Source organism: Artemia sp. Qi Xiang Cuo, chromosome 7, assembly GCF_049724085.1.
Source record: "Artemia sp. Qi Xiang Cuo chromosome 7, ASM4972408v1, whole genome shotgun sequence".
NCBI lineage: Eukaryota > Metazoa > Arthropoda > Branchiopoda > Anostraca > Artemiidae > Artemia > Artemia sp. Qi Xiang Cuo.
Window position 1 is genome coordinate 36,795,409 of NC_142800.1, and position 27,447 is coordinate 36,822,855.

General features: G+C 37.3%; 1 protein-coding gene across 1 annotated transcript in view; it reads right to left on the reverse strand.

The window, feature by feature from the left end:
• The window catches only part of LOC148950225 (uncharacterized), an 84,202-nt gene that overhangs the window by 38,213 nt on the left and 18,542 nt on the right, over positions 1 to 27,447 (reverse strand). Inside the window, exon 2 of the mRNA XM_089091516.1 lies at positions 15,304 to 15,378. Coding sequence (XP_088947642.1) covers positions 15,304 to 15,378 — 75 coding nt within the window. The remainder of the gene's footprint in view (positions 1 to 15,303; positions 15,379 to 27,447) is intronic.

The window sequence follows — 27,447 nt, forward strand, 5'->3', positions numbered from 1 at the left end:
AGTCTTTGGGGTGTCGGGTGGTCACACAAAATCAGAAAAAATGTTCAATGTTCCTTTAGTAGCTATGCAATTAGATTAAAAATGAAGATATTTATGCAGAGTTTCAGGTAGCTATGGCTAAGTTTGCTAAAAGACCAGTTATTTCCTTGCGAAAACACACAAAATCAGAAAAAATAACTGAACCCCTGTATAACCGAAACCCCGTACAACTGAACCCCCTCATGTAACTGAACCCCTGTATAACCGAAACCCTGTACAACTGAACCTCCGTGCTACTCGACCCCATTTAACTAATCCCCGTGTAACTGAATCCGCATGTAACTGAACCCTCGTGCAACTCAACTCCCTCAAAACACTTTTCAGACATTTCTTGTTAATTTTTTTTATTTCTAAACTATTTAAAATTGACAACACTGTGCAAATCATCACTTGTGTATTATACAGACCACATAGGCGAGGTAAAGCTAGGTCAAGTCACAATGTCATTCTATCGTTACTTTTCAATTAATCTATTTAATACCTTCTACCAATGTCTCTTGTAGGCGTCAAATCTATTAAGTATCTGAGCATATTCTTTGTATTGTTGATGCAATCATCCCATTCTTTAATTACCCATGAGGCATTCTTAACCATCGCAATACCTTTACGCAAATACCTTTTCGCAAAAAATTCGCAAATCTCGTAAACTAAAGAAGTAATTACCCTTTTCAAAAACATTAGTCGTTCTATTAATGAACCCATGAAACGAAACCAGTCTGATAGCATCACACAATCTCGCTCCTAGTTCCAAAAATGAAATGCATGTAGCGTTCGTAGTAATAGGTTTAAAAACCTATGAGCCAAGTTAAAAAAAAAACCTACTAATCAACTTACAGATGAATGACCACGGATTTAACCTAAAAAAAACTTGTATATCATGAAATAGAAATTCAGTTAATTGTGTCAGAAAAACTTGAACCAAAACAGATTATACCCAACCTGTTTGGTACGGGGGCGTACGTAAAGTATAAGGTTCTACCAGAAAAACCTGTTTGGTACGGGGGCGTTTGCAAAGTATAAGGTTCTACCAGAAAAACCTGTTTGGTACGGGGGCGTACGCAAATAACATGGAGATTGCTATATGTCTCGTAGAAATGGTACCTCTTACCCTACTGATGGTGGGAGCAGAGAAGATGTTAAATATAGAATAGCCAAGGCTCAGGGTGTTTTTTCGCAGTGAAAAAAAGTCTGGAAGAATAGGAAGATAAGTCTGCAAACCAAGATTAGAATATTAGAAGCTACAGTGATGACAGTGGTCAAATATGGCTCTGAAGCATGGACGCTCCGAAAAGTGGATGAAGATTTGCTAGATGTTTTCCAGAGAAATTGCTCAAATATTGTTCTGAGCATCTGGCTAACTGACCATATTTGAAAAAATATGCTATACGAAAAATGTTGTCCAACTTGGATTTCTATGGTCATGATGAATGACAGTTTAAGACGGTTAGGACACGGTTTGCAAATGGGAGAGAAAATACTACCGAACATTGTTCTTTTCGGCAATCCGTTTAGGGCTCAACGGAAAGCAGGGTATTCTCGTCTGGGGTGGGAGGACGTCATAAAAAAAGATTTAAAGGAAATGGGAACTTCGTGAGTAGTAAGAGTATATAAGATTCTAAATACACATACAATTAGACATATAAGATTCTAAATACACATGAAAAAAGTACATTGAATTGCGCAAGGAAAACCCAAGCGTGTGTCATTGCACTTACACGTGAACATTTTAAAAAGCTGGCAAGGTTTTTGTTATTGATAAGAATTGCACAAGAAATTTCATAAGAATGTGCCTCGTAACTTCACGTGGATAATTTTTTTTTTTTTTAAGTTGGCAGTGGTCCAACATGTTTTGGGAGCATAGTCAAAATTATGTAACTCAACCAGAGTGTTTTTCGAGCCAACATCCATTTTTTAAGAACCAATCATAGACATTGGTGCTTGCTCAATATACGGTAACTCGAGTAGTCATTGGTTAAAAATAAAAGAACTGGTTTTTTATTCATCCTTGAGATTTCGTATAAAATGTTGATACCTTACGATTTAATTTTCATTATGATTTGATATATTCTAGATAATACACCGAATATTATTAACATTGAAGCAATGAATCCGTCAAGTGTCAATATGATTACAGATTACTAAATTTCTTAATTTATTTCCAAATAAAAATCACTTTACCAGTACACTCAAATTTCAGGGGCATAGGCCCCCCCTCCCCTCCAACAATACAAACCCATAAAATAGTATAAGCATACTCGTTAGAAAATGCAAAGTACGCTCTTTTTCTATTATGTAAACAAAAACCAATCCCCTTCAGCTCTGTTTACGAACATAATTCTGTAGTTTTACTTATCTCGTTCAAAATGTTTCATTTCCAATTGTGTATTTAAGATATTTCGTCTTTTTCCGGTCTAAAACCGCATGTGTTTATAATTAGTGAAAAGGGTCTTTTTGGAGCGAAACTTCACACGACTTATCGCAAAGATTAATACAACATGTCTTTCTGATTCAACACACATTCACAAATAGATTGTAAAAAAGGACAATCAGCTGTTTCTTACCCTTGCGAGTACGTGTCTTTAATATATTTTCAATTTGATAGATTTCACTATTATTTTTCACTTTTTGTAGTTCATAGTCATAAAAGCCGCCGAGAATCTCTTCATCTTTGGTATCTCGCAGGCGATAAGTTATGGGTTTAGTGTCTAGGATTTTTGCCTCTTTAAAAAGTTCTGTGGACCACAAGTAAGTCCCCTTTTCAAAAACATTAGTTGTTCTATTAATTCGAACAGTATCGCCAACATTGAATTTATTTTTTTCTTGACATTCGTTTCACTGGAATTCTGTTTAAGAAAGGTGTCAATTGTATCATGATCAGAATGATGAACTTCCGTTGGGGTTGAGTTGGACAATGATCGATGAGGTCGTTGATTATAAATCAACATGATTTTATCTAAATCATGAATAAAAACCGGTGTATTTTTCAATGTACAATATCTTGAAATTAAAAGTCGAATAGTTCTTATCAATCGTTTGGCCAATGCAGCCTTTATAGGGCTATGACTAAGATAGATCAGTGTATTATATTTCACTAGTACTTTTGCAACATAGGGATTAACAAATTCACTACCGCGATCCGTTTGATTTTTTTTATATGAATCCTGTTCGAGAATACTTTCAATGGCCTGATCAACTTCAACGCCTCCCTTTGATAGCAATGGAATTGCATATGCATAACGACTATAAACACTGATTGCAAGTAGAATGTACTAGCACGGTGTATTGTGACGTTGGTGAACCTCTTATAGAGTCAGGAGATCTGCTTGCATTATATGCAATGGGTAAAAGGCTTTAGTTTTTTGATATTGATTAGCACGAAGTCTATGATTTCTATGCAGAGTGTAGCTTGATTCATTTTGTAGGTAGTCTTGTACAATTTTAGCGTGAATACCAGTGACTTTAGAAAGAGTGGTGGTTGAACTTAAACTCCCTGCTTCACCAATATTTATATAAGCACTTTTCAGAACTTCAACCATTTTGAGCATAAACAAGTAGAGTAATGCCCTCAACCCTCTTGTATGAAAATTGTAGATGATAGTGGTTACATGATATGTATTTATTTTTTCCTTGCCACCATTGTTAAGTTTCCACTAGGTGTGCCAGTATTCTCCAAGATTGATTTAAAATCTTCTTCTTCTTCTTCATGATCATATTTTAATGGTGTTGTTGTTGATGCATGTTCATTTAATTTTTTTAGAATTTGTCTATTGCTAATAAGACTTTTGGGGAAGTTTAATGTATTTAGAAAGTTGTATAGATGAGCGTCAAATGATAATAGTCCTTTACGATTTGTAACCATATCATAGATTAAATCAATCAGATTATAGCTCTTGCCCTGAATTTTAATCCCTCTCCCATTGCTCTCAACTTGAATCTTGATCTTGAACACTTTCCATGAGATAAGTTAGGAGTCGTTTACTTTGTTCACGATATGAGTGGGGCATTAGATCTACAGTTTTCAATACAATTGAATCCAATTCCTCCTTCTTTAATTGTGTTCCAGCAGAAGAATCCTGAGGAGATGATTCTTTTTTGTGATCAATACCATTGGTCCTTGTCCGATAGGGCTTATGTTTGTCCACTCGGCGAGGTGCATCTTGAAGTAAAAGTAGTTTTTTATCATCCTCAAAATTTTCGTTATAGATGACTTTACTCAGATAATTCTCAAAGTGTTCCACGGGTGAAAGAATGAGTTCTATCAGAGTTAATTTATAGGGTTTGTCCATTCTCTCTCTAGGGAAAGCGATTTTCGAGTCCTTAAAGTATTAGCATTAAAAGTGTGAAAAAGTTAACGCCCGCCTGAAGAAGTCGTTTCCTTTTAAAATTCTTTCCTTTCTTTTTAGAGGCCAATGTACGTACAATGGAACGATGTTCATTTGCCTGTTGCTTAACTACTTCTGGCAGTTGAACATTGCCCTCCGTCAAAATTAAACAAAGTTCAGATATTAGATTAATGAAATCATTGTCAATACCATGTTTGAGTATGGCTTTCCTAAGCGAGGGTTTTGAAGTGCTTAGAACTGAAAACAATTGTCTGTTTCCATGTAGTTTCTTCAGTGTCATGATAGCAACTAATAGGTCTTTTTAGTGTTCACGGGGAGATATACTGTAATTTCATTGTCGAAAATATCTGTGACTACACGCAGATCCTCGGGTGTATTTTGATTAAGACACAATAGGATGTAGCCGTAGGTTTTATTAGGTGCCTGATTGTACGCTGAGAAACTAAATTGGGTAGCGCCTGGAGTGATGTATTTATTGAGGGTTATTAGAGAGCTAGAATCACGAACGACTGTGTATTTTATATAGTAGGTGCAATTCAATGCAAGTGTTCACATACATTTGCTCTGAAGAAAGAGATTGTGTAGAACCAGAGTAACGGAAAGCTGTTCATGATGAGAGCGAACAGTGAACAGTTGTAGCATTTCCTGGGACCATTGTTAAATAGATTCACCCAGATCGTTAGTGATCAGCCAAGAGTTTGGTTCAATAATGGAGAAATCATCAGGTCCCTGTATGAATTGTATCTGTACCAGTCCCGCCATGCCAATTGCTTTTATTTTATTATAAGATTTTTGCCAAATAATGCAGTAGGATTAGATTTTTTTCGCCTTTTCTAAAAACCTTGTTGCACAATTTTCAAGTATTTTAGTTAAGAGTGTTGTTTTGCCTGACATTAAAGGCCCCTGTAGACATGATCTGAATAGTGTTTTAAATTGATACATTGTCCCTTCAACAGTTCACCTAGACAACTAACTGTAGACTATGGCTGTCTAATGACTAAATAATTTCCCTACTACTACTACTCCGTTCAAGAATAATAATGAGAAGAAGAAGACGAATAAAGAATCATATTTTCTTTTATTATACGCATAAAAAAGTAACAATACTTAAAAAATACTACATTGGAAGCACATTAAACATGAAAAAATACACTCTTTTTTAATTTATTTATAATAAAAAATACAACATTTACATAGGCACTAGAAAAAACACTTAAATAAATACACTTTTTTTTATTTATTTATAGGAAAAAAATACAACATTTTTATTAGAATAATGCACTTGAAATAATATCACTTTTATTTACAGCATTTGGTATGGGATCCCCCCCCACACCCCCCGGGGGCGGCCGCTGTGGCGGCCGGGGGACCGCTGCGGCGGGCCGGGAAGCGCCGCGGGGCCGGGAAGTGGGGGGCCCACTGTGGCGGGCCCGGGGGCATTAAATAGTGGAAATTGATCTGCCTTGCACACACACACACACACACATAGAAAATTGTTTGTGATATAGAAAAAAGAATTAAAAAAAAACCCTTAATTACCCAAAAAAAACCTCCCACACAGTTTGTACTTTTTTTTTAAATGAATTTAAGGTGATTTTTCTAGACTGAGCTGTTTTCTGTACTCCACAAATTCAACTAGGTCGGTAACTAAAAAATGTACGTATGCTAGTTACTTAACACCATCCTCAAGTACAAAGATATTGTCTGATATGGCCGACAAGGTGTTTTTCACAACTCTATCTGTGTAGTTTTTAAATTGTAAAGAGCGAATCACCATGACTTTCTCTCTTGGCACTAAACTACGTTCCACAGAGTTTTTATAGACACTCACATCGTAATTATTTTTTATAAAGTGTGTAGGTACCCCCTTCCAAACTTGTTTGATATCCTTGTTGTGCGTTTCCACACAGTATACCTTCGGCCCAGGAAACACACAACTGGATATCAGATCGCTACCCGTTTAAGATTTTAGCATTAACAATTGATTTGGGGCCTGGCGTTTCACTAGCTCTGGATAGCGGGATTCATCCCAATTAGTGTAGTCCATTCGTGAGCTAACGTACTTGCTATTTTTCAAATCTCTCAATAGGTGTTCAGTTTGGACTTTTAACAGGGGTGATTAAGTGTTCCCGTAATTCCTATGAACTTGTCCTTTAATCGGTCACTGAATATTGCATACGTTGTAATACAACGACAATATGATTTTCTCGAATGTTTCCGTTATTTCACTCCCGCCTGAAATATTTTTATTTAAAACACTGTTTCTTTTCTTATGGTGTAGGAGCACCATATCAGAGTCTATGATTGTGAACGATGTGAAGTTTGGATCTGCAATGATTTGAGCACAATCTGTGGCGTTGGTTACAATGTCACATCGACTTCTGTTTCGTACGCTTTCGCACATTTTACCGAAAGCTGAGTTCAAAATAAGTTTTCAGACTTCTTTTTCGACTTTATTTTTCACTTGTGAACGTTTACTAACAATGGTGTCAATGAATGTTTTCATGCTGGGCTTTTGTTCAAATTGGAGGACTCTATGAATTTTTATGACCTACAAACCACTGGACACGAGCCACATCAGTGGCACTTGATGAACGACGATATTCTGTTTCGGGTTGAGGTCGGCAATTAGTTTTTGTTTTGAAGGTACCCAGTGCATACTCCCATCCTCTACTAATGATAAATTAAAAACAAAGTATTTTACCGAGTCATGGATTTCCATGGGTATTTCACCGTCAATTTCAAAAAACCATCCCTGTCCCCCATTCTCCTCAACACTGGCAATGTCGGGGAAATTCGAAGCACAAGGATTTTCAAGCCATTTATAGTTGCAACACGGCGAACAGTAGGGAGAAATTGCCGACGGGTAAAGATAATTCATATCCAAAAAATTTGTGTCTGAGTTTTCATTGGTGTGCTGTCCAGTAGGATCAGTTTTTATGATACGATCTCTGTGAAAAACATACCCACCGCTCATTGATCTCTATACAAAAATATGCTGATCAACATCGGTGATCAGACCTATTTCTTCTTTGCTGATTTTAAGTATCAAGTCCATCACCAAATGTGGAGTGGAAAAATAATAACCTAAATCCAACCCAAATTCCCCATAGATTTTATCCGTATTTTTGCACACAATGAAGAGTGAGAAGAGTGAAAGAAGAGTGAGTACGTCACTGGCCAAGTAAAGTTTACAATAATCCCACCCATTTTTACATCCACCCTTTGCCCAAACCCTCTTAGCAAATTCGTAGTCGCTAGTGGTGCACTCACTCTCAGTAAGAGAATTGTAAAAAGCTTCGATGGGCGGTAATGACACCTCATCTAGCCTCGAGGCCGAGTTGTAATAAATATGGATATTTGCCCTTACAAGTTAGTAAATCATACATATCATCACCAGATAATTACTGTGTGAGGAGGGGGAAACTTTTAAAATTGTCGCTTCTCTACACCTGTAACGGCTAACTTTCAAACTTAGGAAAAAAACTGAATTAGTACGAAAAATAATCTATTAAGGCGCGTGTTACTATTGTCTGCTGTTTTCCGAGTGCATTTTAGCAGTAGTGGCTTTTACGACGATTTGGGTATGATATTATATAAAAAAGAACCATCTATCCATGCGTGATCTACAACTCCGCCCTTGGCAATTCGGCCCAACGCCGGTAAAATAAATTTTAAATCGTAATTGGAATTGTGTATAAAAGCAGGTACGAAATATTGCTGTCTAACGTTTAAATTGTATGACTGATGTGCTACCCCTCTAAAGTTATTCCCTCCGGATATAATTTTCTGCCACAAATGATCGTTGTCGATCACCTTCCTCCTCCCCCCATTCCCACCACCAGCAACAAGTTGTCCCTTGCAAACCCAACATATTTTACGATTTTTAATAGCCGTTATGTCATCTGGTGATAAAAGCATAGGATAGTTTGTATAACGAAGGCGCGAAATTGCACCGTTCGCTGTTTTGATTAGACTGACCAATGCCAAGCGCATGAAGTCTTCGCTGCCCAACATCTCAACTACATCCAGCACTTGTATGGTATTATTGGAATCTCGTTGCGCGTGAGCGTAAGAGACCCCAGTGACCTTGTTTATTTAAACATGATTTGGATTTGACGAATCGTACACGTCTGTCAGATTCAATTTACAGTCTAAAGTGATCTTATTGCTCTGTAAGAGTTTTTTTTGGAGAATTTTAAAGTGTGAGATCAGCCTTTTTCTGCTCACCGTCTCCGCAACCTGGCATCCAGGAAATTTACAGTATTTCATGGGATGCTTTACCTTTAACACCGTGACACCAATCTTTAAATGTGCATTAGCCCGCTCCAAAATATCTATTCCTTTTAGTGTCACGGGAAATTGACCATTTAAACAATTAAAATCTACTTTGGGGAACTTTGAACCCTCCCAACCATTAACTGCCATTTCATCCAACTTTTTCTTAGTGGCATTATTGCGGAGAGGTCTGTATGCAGCAATTAAAAATGCATACTTGAAACACTGTAACCTCGTATCGAAAAAGATTCGTTTTATCCCCCGACCTCCCTCTAAAACTGAATGATATTTTAAAACTACAGCCCTTTCCCTATGCCCACCTCTTACAATAAAATCCTTTTTGAATCTACAAATATTAGCATTAAAGCTTTCAGTAAATAAAAGAACAGACCCACTACCCCCCTCGTTATAATTTTCCCACTTACTTTGAGTACTATTAGCCCAATTGAGAAAAACCTCCCCATAATTTGATAAATGCGGGTGGGTTGCCAACTTCTCTTTGTGAAAGTATTTCGAATGTTTTTCTCCAGAATTGTCATTTAAAAAAAATATTTTTAGTTGCATTGAAGCTTTAAAACTGTCGCTCCTTCAGCCTACCCCCCTTGGTGGTTGAAGAACGTCGCGAATATTATTATTATATAAATGTGTAATGACCGAGGGATCTGTTATTATATACCCCGACATGAGAGAGTTGAAGGGGTCACCGAAATTGGCGCTGTAGACCTTTGTGTGATGCAAGGCGGAGTTAGATAGAAAAAAATCTAGAAGAGGGGATACTTGTGTTATTGTTGCTAGATTACTGCTACTATTACTAGCAATAGGTATATCATTAAGCGGTATGGTGGGGGATGACATAGAATTGTCAATAGCATCACCCCCAGTCTGTTCAATTGCAATGGATGGAGATGGCATGAAGTCCCCTAGGCCTGTTAGTACGTATTCCAAGGTGTTTGGGGACAGCTGATCGAGCCAGCCTGTATTGTCCTGGGATGGGATTTCTTTATGAGGACCCGGTTCAGATACACTAGTAACATCCCCTAAATGCTCAAGCCTAGATCTATCCGCCTACTCCGGGTCCTCCAACAAGTCCGTGTCATAGTTTATGTTGTTTAGGTTAGCCATTTCCCCAAAAAAAATCATTAAGAAAACCCCTATGTCACTCCATATTGTCTAGAACTAATGGAGGTTCGTCTCTAAACTCCATTGGTGGTGCTAGAATTGGTTCAGGTCCAGTAAATTTTGATGTTTCATGGCTCCATGGCACTGCTATTTCATTAATCTATAGAAAAAAGGTCTATTTTCTATGTGCAATAAGCATTATTTCATAAAGTTGGAAAATCATGTTCATTTCTATTCGTGTGTTTACCTGAATATTTGACACCTACCATTTTTCCACATCAGCCACAAAACTCAATTCCTCCTAGAAGTATTTAAACTAAATACTTACCCCCCGCCTCCCACAGAAAGTTCAGAAAGATGTAATACCCTTATCTATAGTGAAGCATTTTTCTACTCGTATGTTTACCCGAATATTTAACACGTACTATTTTTCCGTACCATCCACTAAACTCAATTCCTCCTAGAATTATTTAAACTAAATAGTTACCCCCGCCCTAGAAAGTTCAGAAAGATGTAATAGCCTTATTTATAGTGAAGCATTTTTCTACTCGTATGTTTATCTAAATATTTAATACGTACCATTTTTCCATACCACCCACAAAACTCAATTCCTCCTAGCATTATTTAAGGTAAATAGCTACCCCCGCCACAGAAAGTTCAGAAAAACATAATAGCCTTATTTATAGTGAAGCGTTTCTAAGTCGTATTTTTACCCGAACATTTAACACGCATTATTTTTACGTACCACCCACTAAACTCAATTCCTTCTAGAATTACTTAAACTAAATAGTTAACCCCAACACAGAAAGTCCAGAAAGAAGTAATAGCCCTATTTATAGTGAAGCATTTTTCTACTCATATGTTTAACAGAATATTTAATAAGTACCATTTTTCCATACCATCCACAAAACTCAATTCCTCCTAGAATTATTTAGACTTAATAGTCACTCCAACTTAAGAAAGTTCAGAAAAACACAAAAGTTTTACTAATAGTGAAGTATTTTTCTTAGTCGTCAGTTTATATTAATATTCAACACGTACCATTTTTCCATATCATCCACAAAACTCAATTCCTCTTAGCATTTTTTTTAAGCAAATAATTACGTATAAGGTAGAGGTAAAATACATACATTTACAAATTCAGACTGCACTTGTATGCCTGAAGCCCCTGGCACAGCATGAAGGGGGACCCCCTTACAATCTTGAGTAGACAAGACTGACGCATTATGAGAAAGCATCCAGTCACTCTTGAATTTTCTGCCCGGTTACATAGAAGTTTGTGCAAGGCTAACACTGGCAGCAGATGGTTCCGGCTGGTCCAGAGAACTTGTAATAGAGCTCGCAAATCTCATGATGGATAGTCTTGCAGCTTCTATCAATATGGTATGGCCCCATCTTGGTCTCTTTTCAGGGGGGAATTAATGTATGAATTTTCCTCCTCCTTTAAAAAAAAGAATAGAAATTTATCATGGAAATAATGACCCCTCTTTTACAGATAAATAGTGCTCTAAAGATAATTCTGTTATTTGTCGTGCTTTAGAAATATTTAAAAAAGCTTCTAAAGTGAAATTTTGGGGTAAAACAAAGTAAAAAAAAAGCATTGGTACACCCATGAACCCCTCTTTTCCTCTCAGTAAATTTTTCTGCGCTCATGCAGGTGGCACATTTTTTTACACGTAAAACATAACTTCAAAATAATAAATAAATACAATACACTTACTGCGCGTAAATCTTAATTAACATTATATAAAAAAACAATTCTTTTCAACTGAAAGTAAGGAGCAACATTAAAACTTAAAACAAACATAATTTATTACGTATATATGGGGGTTTGCCCCCTCGTCAGTACCTCGCTCTTTGCGCTATAGTTTGAACTTTGTTCCAATTCTTCAAGAATGAACCCTAAATCACCAGTGGCATTTAATTAGAATAAATAGCTCTTTTGAAAGTACTACACAAAAAATTTTATCTTAAAGAGCAAGGTTCTGACCAGGGGGGCAAACCCCCTCATATAGGTAATAATTTCTGTTCGTTTTAAGTTTTAATGTTGCTCCTTACTATCAGCTGAAATCTTTTTTTTTATTTAATTTCCGATCGCTTTTTAAATAATGCTGGGAAATCCAGAGCGCCCTCCATGGAAAGATCCTCCCACCTAACCCCCAACCCCTCACCCTAGAAAAAATCCCCCCTGAAAACGTCTTTATGCTTCCCAATAACCAATACTATATGTAATTAATTAAAAAAACTTTTTCTACAAAATAAATTTTTCAAAGAAAAGTAAAGAACTCCATTAAACAAAAAATGAGCAAAAATAAAATCAAATAATCTACCAAGCGTGAAACTGCCACTAATCAGCATCTATAAATAAATGAAACCCAAACCGAAAACAAATTACAATAAATAACCGAGTCAAACTCAAAACGAGCAGGAATTAAAATAAATTGGGCGCAAAACCCATATACCTTCCCAAAGCCAGAACAAAATTTTTAATAAATCAAATAATATTAACATTTTGATTACTAATTATCAGTATATGTATAATAATAATTATTTTATTATAAACAAAAAAAAACAACAGACCATACAGAACAGTATTCTTAATTACACTCCACAAGAAAAATAACATAAATATCAAGTTTCACTCATTGATGTCAACGCTTCATTTACATATTTACATAACTGGCTGATTGTCCTTTTTTACAATCTATTTGTGAATGTGTGTTGAATCACAAAGACATGTTGCATTAATCTATGCGATAAGTCGTGTGAAGTTTCGCTCCAAAAAGACCCCTTTTCACTAATTATAAACACATGCGGTTTTAGACCGGAAAAAGACGAAATATCTTAAATACACAATTGGGAAATGGAACATTTTGAACGAGATAAATAAAACTACATGATTATGCTCGTAAACAGAGCAGTGGGGGATGGGTTTTTGTTTACATAATAGAAAAAAGTTCGTACTTTGCGTTTTCTAACGAGTATACTTATCTTATTGTTTGGGTTTGTATGGTTGGAGGGGAGGGGGGCCTATGCCCCTGAAATTTGAATTTACTGGTAAAATGATTTTTATTTGGAAATAAATTAAGAAATTCAGTAAGCTGTACTCACATTGAAAATTGACGGATCCATTGTTCCAAAGTTAATAATATTCGGTGTATTATCTAGAATATACCAAACCGTAATGAAAATTAAATCCTAACGAATTAACATTTCATACGAAATTTCAAGGACGAATAAAAAACCATTCCTTTTATTTTTAACCAATCACTACTCGAGTTAGCGTATATTGAGCAAGCACTAATGTCTATTATTGGTTCTTAAAAAATGGATGTTGACTCAAAAACCACTTGGATTGAGTTACATAATTTCTACTATGCTCCCAAAACATGTTGGACCACTTTATACCATGCCAACTTAAAAAAAAAAAAAAAAAAAAAAAAAATCCACGTGAAGTTACGACGCACATTCTTATGAAATTTCTTGTGCAATCCTTATCAATAACAAAAACCTTGCCAGCTTTTTAAAATGTTCACGTGTAAGTGTAATGACACACGCGTGGGTTTTCCTTGCGCAATTCCATGTATTTTTTTCATGTGTATTTAGAATCTTATATGTCTAATTGTATGTGTATTTAGAATCTTATATACTCTTACTACTTTCGTGGGCGGGTGTAAAAAGGGAGGCTTTGAATAGATTGGGGTAGAGGAGGAGCGTGCGCAGCTGTGTTGGCCTCAGGCAGCTTGGTGCTGCGGTGAGTTTGTTAGTAGTAGTAGTAGTAATAACAATGACAAAACTCAAAATTTTAGTCTATTGTTTACCAAAGTATAATCACCTACGGAACAAGTACTGAAAGAACTCTCCAAAAGTGACCCCGCGTACCTCAGCGCCTCTAGACGCAAAATGCTGTACTACTTAATCAGTCCGAGCCAATAAGCCAATCTATTCTCCTAAGTTGAATTGAATTGTGTAACTACGGTATGTAGTTGCCAGGTTCGCATAGGTATGGAATCGTCTCCGGAGACGCGGACAAAGGGTCACTTTTTTTGTGTGGAGAGGATAGGTTTTGTCAGTACTTGTTCCGTAGGTGATTATACTTTGTTGTTTACTGACAACTTCTAGTGACAGATTCAGGAATCTGTCTATAAAGACAGGTGGAATTTTCAGAACCCCGTAGGGATTCTCATATCGCATTCCAGACTCCATGACGACCTAAATTTTAAATTATTCCCTATCTTAGCCTGCAATTTTATAGATAGCTGCATTAGTAACGGCTGGTCTAATTTCTTATCTTTGACTTGGTCGTTCTAATTTATATTTTGAAAGCTAAAAAACATTTTGTTCTCATAACTAAGTTTGAGAATTTATATCTTTTTGCAGCTTAGAATTGCAATGTCATAAAAACATAGTATAAAGAAGTAAACTTTGATGTCACTTACCTAAATGACGTTTTGGAGAGATGTGACCTTCAAGAATCATGCTTCTCTTTAGTTCCACATTAGAAAATCCTATCTATTAGTCATCTTTGTCAAATTCACCTTTAACTTCCACGTTTTTGTATAACTTATCTATATTGCAAGACCAGTATACTGAGTACCCATTTCTTTTTTTAGTTCTTTAATCACAATTTCTATTGTTGATAGGGAATAATTCAGCATATTAGCCAGAAAGTAATGTAAAATACCACCTTAGATATTGGCAAGTATTTTTTAATTCCCTTTTTTATTCAATTGTCTGACATACCCGAGAACTAAGGAATATATCATTCTTGTCAAGCCAGAGACTGAGAAGAGAAAATTTCAACCACAAAAGCGCATGTAATGAGTAAAAAATGCTTCAATGTTTCAGATTTCAGAATATGGTGCCGAAATCTGTCAATGAAGCAATGAAGACTGAATCCTACCAATTTTGAGTTCTAGTATTCTGAGAAGCAAAATTCACACTATCTGTTAATATTGTCTCTGATTCCTTTTTTTTTTTTTTTTAACTCATCCCCGCAAGATCTAATTTTCCCTGAATTTCGAACCCCACCCAAAAAGTATATAGCGAAAATGCGACGATGGCGCAATTTCGCTTCCCTTGGTGCGCAATCTAAAGTCATACACCTGGCATCACTGGTTACGCCCATCGTAAATTGTACATAGATTTCGCAGTATTTTCAGGAAAAAAAATACACCACTGTGTGGCATCAATTGCACTGGCAAAGTTTTTAGTCTTTCTATTTTAAACTAGTTGTTACCTACAAACCCAAAATGGTCTATGAACGCATTAATGCATTTCCGGGGAATGGGGGTCATTTCTACAATAGAAGAACACGTTTCATGGATATATACATATTTTGAGGATGAACTTAAGTCAAGACTCAAGCCGTAGTTTGACTCAGATCTGGGCCAAATTTGGGCTTGAGTGAAGAAAGTGTTCAGATGGAATGCCGTCCACAGTTTTAAACTGAATTCTTTTAGTTTCTTATCATTCAATCTTAAATAAATATTAACATAACTCACGATTTGTATAAATTACTTGCCTTGGTGACTTGCTCTTTTCTGCTCGGCTGGGAATCTCCTATGCTGGGTGACCCATTGACAAAAGACACAAAAACCTGAAAGTAGAATAAAAGTCAAGGAAAACCATCCATTGAAAAAAAACTTTTATATCATCCAGCTAAAATAAATCACAGGACAATTAAGTCACACCTTTGGAGTCGCTTTTCACTGTAGATACTTAAGTGCAGTTGCACTGAAAGCTTTCATGCAATGCCACCAGTTTATGAAAACGTAGAGGAGAGCAAGGATTTTTTTTTTTTTATTTTTTTATTGAAGACACAGCAATAAAGATACAATTTGATTAAAAAAATGAAGAAAAAAAGAGATTTTTTCAAATTATAGAGAGGGGACAGCTGCTCCCCCTGTCTCCAATTAGTGCCACTGGCTTTAAGAGCTAATGGCACAGTTTACATGATTCTTGGCCCCATTTCTCCACAGGGAACTATATACAGTTTTCATCCAAACCCTCCCAGGCCATATAAGGCTCCGGCCTCTTTTTATCCCCTCCTCTTGGCGACTTAGCTTGTAACAATTTACAGTCACTAAAATTTCGTTTCGTTGTTTGTTTTGTTTTATTAAGTTTATTATTGTCTATCCTACAACTGATCTCTAAGAATGTTTAATATAAGATTTTATAAAATAAATTCATAGACAGAATTGAAACATTGTGCTTTCTTTACCCCTTGCTGGCTATTTTGACCATTAATTTTGAAAAAAAAACTTTACGTTTCAACTTTGGATCAGAATTTACTGAAAAAAGATATAATTTTAGCCAAGTTATGTTTTTAAACGGCACATACACATGGTTATCGCACATTAATGTTCTGCGTTGGGTTTTTATCGTGATTAAATAAAAAAAACAAGTTTTTTTAACTGAAAGTAAGGAACGACGTTAAAACTTAAAACGAACAGAAATTATTCCGTATATGAAGGGGGCTGTCCCCCTCCTCAACGCCTTGCTCTTTACGCTAAAGTTTTTTTATTGTTTAAAAAAATAGAGTTGTGAGAAAGTCAAACTTTAGCGTACAGAGCGAGGCGTTGAGGAGGGGGACAGCCCCCTTCATATACGGAATAATTTCTGTTCGTTTTAAGTTTTAACGTCGTTCCTTACTTTCAGTTAAAAAAACTTGTTTTTTTTATTTAATTTTTGAACGTTTTTGAATTAATGCAGGTTTTGATTTTGGCTCACCGTACATGAATAATTAAAACAAAATTTGCATATTATATTTGGTTAAATTGCTTTCTCGAAACTTGTTTAATTTTATTTACGAAAGTTTTTATTAGTAATAAATATACGTAACTTAGAATTAACTTACGTAACGAACTTCTATATTCATAAATTTTTAACACGTATATTAGGGGGTTCACCCCCTAGTCAATACCCTGCTCTTTAAACTATAGTTCGAATTTTTTTTCCAGTTCTTTAAAAATGACCTCTTAATCACAATCAGTTGATCAGTTGAAAAACTTGTTCTTTTTTATTTAATTCCTGATCTTTTTCTTTAATAATGCTGGGAAATCCGGCGCCCCCTTCATAGCAATGTCCCTTCCCCCATGAAAACTTCCTTCATGGAAAGATCTTTCTATCTAGCCCCCGACCCTCTCCTTCCCCCACCAACCCGAAAAAAAATCCACACAAAAAGGAAGTATAAAAACCCATAAAAAAAAAAATATTATAAAAAATATTAAATAAAATAAATTTAATACCACCCCCAGGGGACTTTGGGGGATCAAGTCATCCTAAAAGACATTTTTATCATATTTTCGACCATGCTGAACAAAATGGCTATCTCAAAATTTTGATCGGGTGACTTTGGGAAAAAAATGAGCGTGGGAGGGGGCCTTGGTGCCCTCCATTTTTTGGTCACTTAAAAAGGGCACTAGAACTTTTAATTTCCTTTCGAATGAGCCCTCCCACGATATTCTAGGACCACTGGGTCGATACGATCACCCCTGGGGAAAAAAAAACAAAAAACAACAAACAAACAAACAAATAAACACGCATCCGTGATCTTTCTTCTGGCAAAAAATGGAAAATTCCACATTTTTGTAGATAGGAGCTTGAAACCTCTACAGTAGGGTTCTCTGATACGCTGAATATGATGGTGGAATTTTCATTAAGGTCTTATAACTTTTAGGGGATCTTTCCCCCTTTTTTCGAAAATCAGCCAAATTTTCTCAGGCACGTAACTTTTGATGGGTAAGATTAAACTTAATGAAACTTATATATTTGAAATCAGAATTAAAATCTGATTCTTTTGATGTATCTATTGGTATCAAAATCCCGTTTTTTAGAGTTTCGGTTACCATTGAACCGGGTCGCTCCTTACTTACAGTTCGTTACCACGAACTGTTTGAAACGTAAAAAAGAGAAGAGAAGAGGATTGAGCGATTTAGTTTGTCATGTCCTCTTGTCGTTGTTTTTGAAACTGTTAACTTACAGAATAATTAACGTAAGTTAAATCCTTGGAAACCTTGGAGTCTTTCCTTTTAAAGGAAACATAAATAATCAATCTTCAAAATAAGGAAGTTGTAAAGGAAGGTTGTAAGAAAGTTGTGTTTACATTTCCATAAAACGGTATTTGCTCAGTATCACTTGCTGGTCTGGGCAAAAAAATCACTTAGGTCGACCAAGTGATGCCAAAACTGAGGCCTTAATTGGTGTAGTGAAAGGTAAAACGACGATAAAGAATACGGCATTGGACTTTACAGTCCCTACCGGCAGTGCTGATCTCCGTTGCACGGCCCTTCAGCCAGGAAGTGTATTTGGAGGCAGCCATCCTGTGCTTTCGCACTCCCTTCCTGTTTGCCTTCCCCAGCTTTCTTCAGGTATCCATTTAGAGCTTGATCGACTTTGGCTAAGCTTACAGAGTCACGGCAGTGATCTCAATTCAAAACTAAATAACCAGCGGCACCAGGACTCGAACCCCTTTCCTCATGGAAAAAGGATTTTAAGTCTAGCGTGCTAACCCCTCGGCTTGTAGCGAGTTGTATTAATTGGCAAATAACGGTAACGTCAAATCAGTGGTGTCAAGGGAAAATTTAGCGGGGGGGACGATGTGTATTTTTCAAAATCAAAAGGGGTGGCAATTAGTCCTTTTTTTATTTTTCCGCGAAGATATTAAAAAAAAAATTGTTAACGAAAACACTCTAACAGTACTTTTTAAATCTAGGGGGCATAGCCCAACCCCTATGTATCCTTTCTAAGTAAAGTTATGTAATGTATTTATGCTCATGATTTTTTACTATGTTTAATGCACAGTAGTTTTTGGTGTGGGTTAGTTCCCCCAATTTGGACCATATTTTCCAAAATTTAAATAAAATTATAACGTAAATGAGACGGATGGTGCTAACAAGGCTATAGAAGATTATTCTATTGTTCTTATTGATCTTAGTAGGATACCCACTTACAATGTTGGAATGGATATTGATTTGAAAGGAAAAGAAGATGGGGTCACTACTAACCATCTTCTATCTACTATTAAGGAGACTGATAAAGGAAAGGATGACGGCAACAATTTGTGCATAAGTTACCAAGGTGTAGAATTCGTTTTACCCGTATAAATCAATTAGGACTTGTCATTCATAATGCATGCGCAACTGTTTTCGTCTACAAAAATAGAGATGCCAATTGAATGGTGGAATGGTTAAAAAGGCCCCTCCTTGACGAATTTGAATAGGGCGACCCTATAAGTTTACAAACCTGTAAATTTAAGAAGTAGAATGCTACCAATCAAGATTTATTAGCATAAGAAACTTAGCATAATTTTAGAAAGGGGGAGAATACGCGATAAGACGGCGTATTAGTTATAAAGGTACTAGTGCATTATGCAGGCATCGCTATATACTGTATCAAAGAAAACAGCCACGAAACACGTCAAATTGCTATTTCATTAGCAGACAACGGGTGATTTGCTATATAAATTGATGGCAAAGCGTGGTTTCTCAATATTTAAACGATTGTTTTTGGGGTTTAGGAGGGGGAAAGGTACCTAGGTTAGTTTAGGTTACGTATTTAGCATATGCTATGATTTACTCCCCCCCTAATGTGCAAATATATAACGCAAATTTGTTTCTAAACTATTATATGTACATACTATTTTATTTTATTTCATTAGCATTAACCAAACTTGACTTCTTCGTGGTGCCCGCATAATGCACCAGTAGCGTAATAAATCTAACACCACCGAATTCAACATGTCTGAAAATCCTTGTTTACGAGGATTTTGACCGTCCATAAACAAACCATTTTTCGCAATTTTTTCTTGAGAAGAAGGGTAATTTCTTTTTTCAAGAAGTGATAGCAGAAGACCAGTTGTTCAACAATATCGGGAAGAGACTCCCTAGAACGGACTTCTGTTTCAAGTGACCTTTTTAGGTAAACAGAAAAAATATCAGAGCAGGGTGTGGTTTTGTCAGTAAACAGCTGTTTTATGTCATTGTCTGCTACATCTTCAAATTAGGCCATAATGCCTACACCAAAACTATTGTTTATGTCCATAGTAAAAAATCATGGGCCCGAATCGTATCATATAACAGATCTGACTTTCCGCAGAAAGGAAGCTTGGATGTAAAGAAGTTGAAAAAGAAGAAGATAAAGAAGTACCTGTGAGTTGGCGGCCCCTTTAGACCGGCCCATATATAAGGGAGTAGCTGGGGAACCACCCCCTAAATTTTACGAGTTCGAGTTCTTTCACATCTGACTATGGTTTGAAGATAGCTCAGCTTTTATCCCAACCCCCTCCAAAATAAAGCACACGATTATGATTGTGGCCTCCTTGCCTTTGTGTATAGCGCATCTACACATAGGTGATGCTGTTTGTATAATTAATGGACATGTTGCAAAAATGTGTTGCACGGCATCTATTTTGTAATATCCAAGATGGCTCCCACATTGGACTCTGCAAATGGGAACATTGTTTTTCTGAATACTTATGGGTTTTAAAAAATGTATAGTTTTCAAACTCTTCAAACAAATACAACCAACATAAAATCCTTTACAGAGTGAACCAGACTGTATTTATAAAGAGTTATTGGGTCGTCTAGAGTAAGAACATTTAACGCTTTCATGCCTGTGGTCACCATACGGATACCCCTCACCCCCTATTTTTTTCTCTCGACTCGACAAAGTTACAACCGTGATTTCTTTTCCACTAGATAGCGCTTGCTTGGCTCTATCGCGTTTGAATTTATTATCCCTCAAGGTTTTACCCGAGCGGTCGAGCGACCGTCCAAGTTTAGACAAAAAATGAAATGTCGAAAAAGAGGAAAGGTACAGATTTTGAACTCGATGACCTGGATGTTTATGGCAAGTTAAGAGCCTAATTATTATACTATTTTTTAGCTAAGAATGCGATATTTCGAACGAGATATAACTAGTCTAACTATGAGCTGTAGTTTAGCCCCAAACAAGGTTGCTAACGATCGGTTACCAAATGGTCACGTCAGGCATTCATTGCCAAACCCCACCTAGGCAGATTTGTACAGCAAACGAGGCAGCAAGTCCTTTTTATGATCAGGAATAGGCACATTTTCTTTCTGTCCCTCCTTTTTACTGGTAACAAGGGTAAAAGAGCTATTTTGTGTGATGCCTCAAGCAAGTGTAGAGGCCAATGGCCTATATTATTGCATTATATTATTATTATTAAGTGATGCACTTACCTTGAATTTCATTTCAGCTGGTCCAAGCACGAGCTCTGACTCCATGAGAGGTCATGGTCCTAAGCCCTTGGAAGAGAGACTGATCAAGGAAAGAAGTAAAAGAGCTACCAAGAAAATTACTGCAGAAGAAGCAGCAAGGCTTTTATTCATACATGATTGTGATTTAGATCTAGATATCTTGTCCGACGACGACTACCCATACTGGGCACCAGACAATCCAGATCAAGAATTTCAACTCTACGTTCTCTCAACTGTTTTGGCAATGAAGACAGAAGTGATGAAGAGGATATTGACCACACAGACGACATCCCTTTATCAATGCTTGGCAGGTTCGAGTTAGACAATGGCGATGACAAGGATCAATTCGATTCGCCTCTCCCGGGCTTGAATGACACAGCAGCGTCAAACAGTCCTTCAAGCACATCATCAGCACCAGTGGCAACTTCTTCTGCAATGCAGTCAGCAACAGTTATTGCACCTGCTGAACCCTTTGTCCTTGCAATAGCTAAGACAAACGCTCCTTCCCAAGCAGTGGTCGGTCTAGTAACTCCAACTGATGCTCCTCAGATCACGGCAAAACCAGTAGCAAAAAAGAAGGTAGCAAAGGAGGCAAAGCAATACAAGTGGATAAAAACGGAGCCCGAATCTCGAGATATTACCTGGAAGGGTTCTATGCCACACTATGACGAGGTACAAACGCCCCTTGATCTCTTCCGAATGTTTATCACAGAAGACATTCTTTCAAACATTGTGGACCAAACGAACCTGAATGCCATGAGGAAGATGAATCTTGTTCTGAAACTTTCTCTTGAAGAGCTGCACAGATTTCTTGGAGTTCAAATGCTAATGAGCATTCTCAAACTTCCGGCTATGAAAATGTACTGGGAGAATGGAATACGATATTCCCCGGTGGCTGATACCATGAGCAGAGATAGGTTCATCAGCTTGAGATCTTTCTTCCACATTTGCCATGACACCTTAATGATACCGAAAGAGGAGGCTGGTCATGATAAACTGTTCAAGATCAGAAGACTATACGACGCATTCAGGGAGAATCTGAACAAAATAGACCCTGAAGAGATCCAAAGTATTGACGAACAGATGATCCCGTTCAAAGGAAGAATTGGATTTCGACAGTACTTGAAAGACAAGCCTCACTCGTGGGGTGTAAAGGTTTTCACGAAATCTGGCATCAACAGAATAGTTTGTGACAGATAGAGACGGACAGGGAAAGTATCTTTTGAAATTTTTAAACATGATCAAAGCATTGACACTGTTCTATGGTTTTCAGATAATCTGCAAGGGTTCATGAACTTCTAGGTGTTGTTTGATAACTTCCATACGGGAATCAATCTCATTCACAAGCTTAGGGTTGAATATGGCATCGGGTCATGTGGTACGATACGCAGCAACAGAATGTGGGGCGCTGTTCTAGATACCGACGCCAACATGAAGAAGAATGGACGAGGGTCAGTGGACTTCCGTTTTGAAAGACATTCAGAAGTATCGGTAGTAAAATGGTATGACAACAAACCAGTCCATTTAACTTCGTCATACTGTGCAGTCACCTCAATTGATAAGTGCCAGAAGTGGGATGGCACAACACGGAAATACGTCGAAGTTGATCACCACCAAATCGTCCTTGACTACAACAAATCCATGGGGGGTGTGGATCTTGCTGACCTGTTCCTAGAGCTTTACAGGACAGACATTTGCTGGAAGAAATGATATATGAGGATTGTGTACTACTTCTTTGACATGGCTGTGAACGACGCTTGGCTGATACACCGCCGGCAGTGTAAGCAGACCAATGTTCAGCATATGTCTCTACTGTACTTTAAAATGGAAATTGCTCGTGGGCTGGTTCTTACTGGCGTATCTCAAAGTCCTCGAGTTGGAAGACCATCCTTATTAGTGACGAAGCGCAATACGTCTACCTCGCGAGACGGGATGCCTTCGGAATCAATGAGGTTTGACCAGACCTCGCATTTTCCGGATCTGACTGAAAAGGGAAGGTGTCGCTATGAGAAGTGCGTTAGGGGTGGAACCAGTCGAATCATGTGTTCAAAGTGTAAAATTCGACTGTGTTTGAACTCAGATCGCAACTGTTTCACAAATTTTCACCTAAAATAGTATCTGTATATACCTGACGTGACCATATGGTAACCATTCACAGTTTGGATTTGGAATGAAATAATTTTTTTTTTTAATAAATATGTTCTAGCTGAACCTCCAGGATCACTCTCTGCTATTTTCAGAATTTTTACGCAACTCCTTTTTGGTTCAGGTCTGAACGGGTTAATAGAAATATTAACTCGCCTCTTCCTTATATTCTATGCCAGCGCTTTCTCCCCTTCCTTATATTATTAATTCATCAATTTCTACATATATAAAATGTGATTATCAAGGAGGTACTTCGCTGGAGGAGAGGGGAAGAGACTTCCGGTCGGTATTCCCAAACAGAGGCAAATCTCCAGAATTTTTATTGGGGGATGGTCAAGAGGGGTCCATATATGGATAGTCAAAGGGCATGGGATGTATAAGATTTTTTCTCCCCATTATTGGGGGAGCAACTGCCTCCCCCTTGCCACCCCCAAACGACACCCCTGTTCCCAAATAATCTCAATATTCTACGATTTTATTAATTTTCTGTACAAATCATCTACTTCTTCTGACTTATTTGAAGATGTGCTTCCCCGAAATAAGTTCCTACGAACGTGCCAGTTATGTATTAATGAAATCATAATTCTCAAATAAAAGGGAAACAAAAGGAAAAGAAAAACCTACATTATTCCTTTACAAAATTTCAATAAACAATACATATTAGTTACGCTAGTTATACGCATAATATAATATCAATTGTCGTTATATAACTTTAATTTGCTGTATTTTCCCCATTTTAGTTTCAATGGATAATTCAAAAGTAATTCTAGAATATTTAATAGTGTTCAAGCTTTTTTGCTCTTCGAATCTCACTTTTTAGTATCTCACTTCTAGATCATTTAATAGTTGTTCAAGTTTTTGTTTGCTCTCCTATCTCACTTTTTAAATCTTCCTTCAGAACTCGTTTTTGTTTGAAATCTAGAACTGATATACAAGGCGCAAAATGTTAAAACAACATAAAACCCTTTTAGAAAAGGAGTTCACGTAACCTCATTAAAATTAAGCGGTAAATTCAAATTGCTGCTGGACAAAGATATGTCAATGCGTATTTTAAGAGGTAATACATTATTTAGTATGCCTACTATTTTCTGGGACCTCAAGCAAGGGGCAGGCACACACAGTGGCTGATCCAGGGGGGAGGGGGTGCGCCCCCTAGCGTAGTCTAAAGTAGTGTAATTTACTTAATTAACTCCAGTTCGCGTTAACTAAACTTGCTCCAAACGCAAGTTTATCGGATCAATCTATTTTGCACCCCCCCCTTAAATTTTTTTTCGGATCAACCTATTTTGCGCCCCTCCCCCCTAAAAGAATCCTAGATCCGCCCCTGGGCACACAGAATCATTTTTTTCAAAATATATCCTATCAAACAGTTCGTGGGAACAAACTGTTTGAAGAAGGATCGAATTTTAATGCTTACTGAGAATATATAAAATTCATCAAGTTTACTGTTACCCTGGGAAAATTTTTGAAAAAGGGGGAAACACTCCCAAAACATCAAGTGATCCTAATGAAAATCATACCATCAGATTCATCATGTCAGAGAACCCTGCCGTAGAGGTTTGAAGATCCTAGATACAAAAATGTGGAATTTTGCTTCTTTTTTTTGCGAGAAGCAAGATCACGGATGTGCTTATTTATCTTTTTTTTCCCAGGGGTCATCATCTCGCGCCAGTGATCATAGAAGATCAGGAGAGGGCTCATTTAATCGCAAATCAAAAATTTTAGTGCCCTTTTTCAGTTACCAAAAATATTTTTGAGGACAACCAGCCCCCCTCCCATCCCCCTTTTCGCCAAAGTCGTCTGATCAAAATTTTGTGAAACTCATTTTGTTCAGCGTAGTCGAAAGATGACATAACTATGTCTTTGAGGGTGATTTGATCCCCCACAGTCTGCGTGGGAAGGGTCGCAGGCTATGGACTTTGTCATTTTTTACATATGCTCGTAGTATTGACTATTGGGAAATATACAGACATTTTTGGGGGGAGATTTATGTGGGGGGGGGGGGTTGTAATGTGAGGGGGGGGTTATGTGAGAGAATATTTCGATAGTTTTAGCGGGGAAGGGGATTTTCTATAGAGAGGGAGCTGCCGGCATTATTTAAAAAATGATCAGAAATTAAATTTAAAAAACAACAAGTTTTTTCAACTGAAAGTAAGGAGTAACATAATTTTTTTTTAAACGAACAGACATTATTAGGTATACTAGGGGTGTTGCTCCCTCCTCAATACAAAGGCTCTTTCCGCTAAGGTTTTTTCCTAGAATCTTAAAAAAAGCTTTTTATAATAGACAGCGCAATAGAGCTTCCTAAGTAATGAGCGATGTGGGCACAATGTATTATCATTATTGTTTGTTTTGTTTTTTTTTGGGGGGGGAGGGGGTTTAGACCAAGACACTTCGTATCGAAAGAGTTGTCGTGGAAACTTCAAAAAAGCCTCATTCGATTGGAAATAGAAAGGGCTAGTGCGGTTTTTAATAGCCGAAGGTGATTGGAGGGCAACTAACACCGCTCTCACGCCCACCATTTCCCCAAACACATCTAATCAAAATTTTGAGATAGCCATTTTGTTCAACGCAGTTGAAAGGTTCGAAAATTATATCTTTGTGGACGACTACCAATTACCCCTCACACAGCCCTCAGGGCATGGGTTGTAAGTTATGCCCTGGGTGCATATAAGGTTTATATAGAAAAGGTGATCGTATAAACTTCGGAGGGGGCTCATAGGATTAGTAATCAGAAGTTCTAGTGCCCTTTTTAAGATTCAGAGTGATCTTAGGGTGGATACCCCCCCACACCTCGTATTTTAAAGAAATAAAACTTATAGAAATATTGTAATGACCATAAAATAAAAGTTCAAAATAGGGATAAAATCCTTTTTAATAGACAGTGTATAGAAATTCACAAAAAACACCAGATATTTTGGTCACATATACAGTGACCGCCATCAGAAGTAAAACTATTTGTTTTCGTAGAAACTTCGAAAAAGGCCCATTGGAAATTGAAGAGCTAGTGCCCCTTTTAATAGTCAAAAGTGATTGGAGGGGAAATAACCCCCCTCGCACGCCTACCATTTCCCCAAGCACCTCCAATCAAAATTTTGAGATAACCATTTTGCTCAGCGTAGTTAAAGATCCGGAAATGATGTCTTTGAGGATGACAACCCCCCGCCCCCATCCACCACCGTCTAGGCAAGACTTGTAAGTTTTGCCCTGGGGCATATACGATTTTTATAGAAAGGGTGGTCGTATAAACATCGGAGGGGCTCACTGGATTGGTAATCAGAAGTTTTAGTACCCTTTTTAAGATTCAAAGTGATCGGAGGGCGGATAACCCCCCCACAGCTCATATTTTCCCAAAATGCTTCTGATAGAAATCTTGAGATGGTCATTTGTTGTCGTAGAAACTTCAAAACAGGCTCATTCGATTGGAAATTGAAAGGGCCTTTTTAATACTCAAAATTGATTGGAGGGCAACAAGCCCCCCAGTGCCCATCAATTCCCAAAATACATCTAATCAAAATTTTAAGATGGCCATTTTGTTCAGCGTAGTTACAAGGTCTAGAAATTATGTCTTTGAGGGTGACCCCCCTCCCCTCAGAGCCCTCAACGTAAGGGTTATAAGTTATTCCCCGAGGGCATATAAGGTTATTATGGATAGGATGGTCGTATAAACTCCGGAGAAGAATCATTTGGTTGGAAATCAGATGTTCTTGTTCCCTTTTTAAGAATCAAAGTGATCGGGGGTAGCCCCCCCCCCTACGTTTTATTTTTTACAAATGCATACGATAAACATTTTGAAATGGCGATTTGTTCAAAAATAGTCCAAAGCTCATTTAATAAGGTCTCTGGGTTGGACAGAATCTCCCGCCTTTTTTAAGAGTCATTAGTGAATGGAGGGACGTCAACCCCCCTCAAGCCTATCATTCCCCAAAACATATCCGATCGTAATTTTAAGAGAGATATTTTGTTCAGCATTGTTGAAAGGTCCAGTAATTATGTTTTTGGGGATGACAACCCTCCAAAGTCCTCAGGACACGGGCTTTAAGTTCGGCAATTCACTCATTGTTTAGACATAGTAAATGTTATTGAGAAAGGTATGCATGTTTGATCTTTACAAGAAGATGAAGGGTATTCCGGTGAGCATTTCAGAGAATGTTGAGGGGAGTGTTGAACTAAATCAAAACATGTTATGTGTATATGAATTGTCAAAAGGGTACAACACAGGAATAACTGAGTATATTAATTTGGAAAATTCAGGAAATGATATACCACCACTACTACTACAGTATCACAATACTCCATTT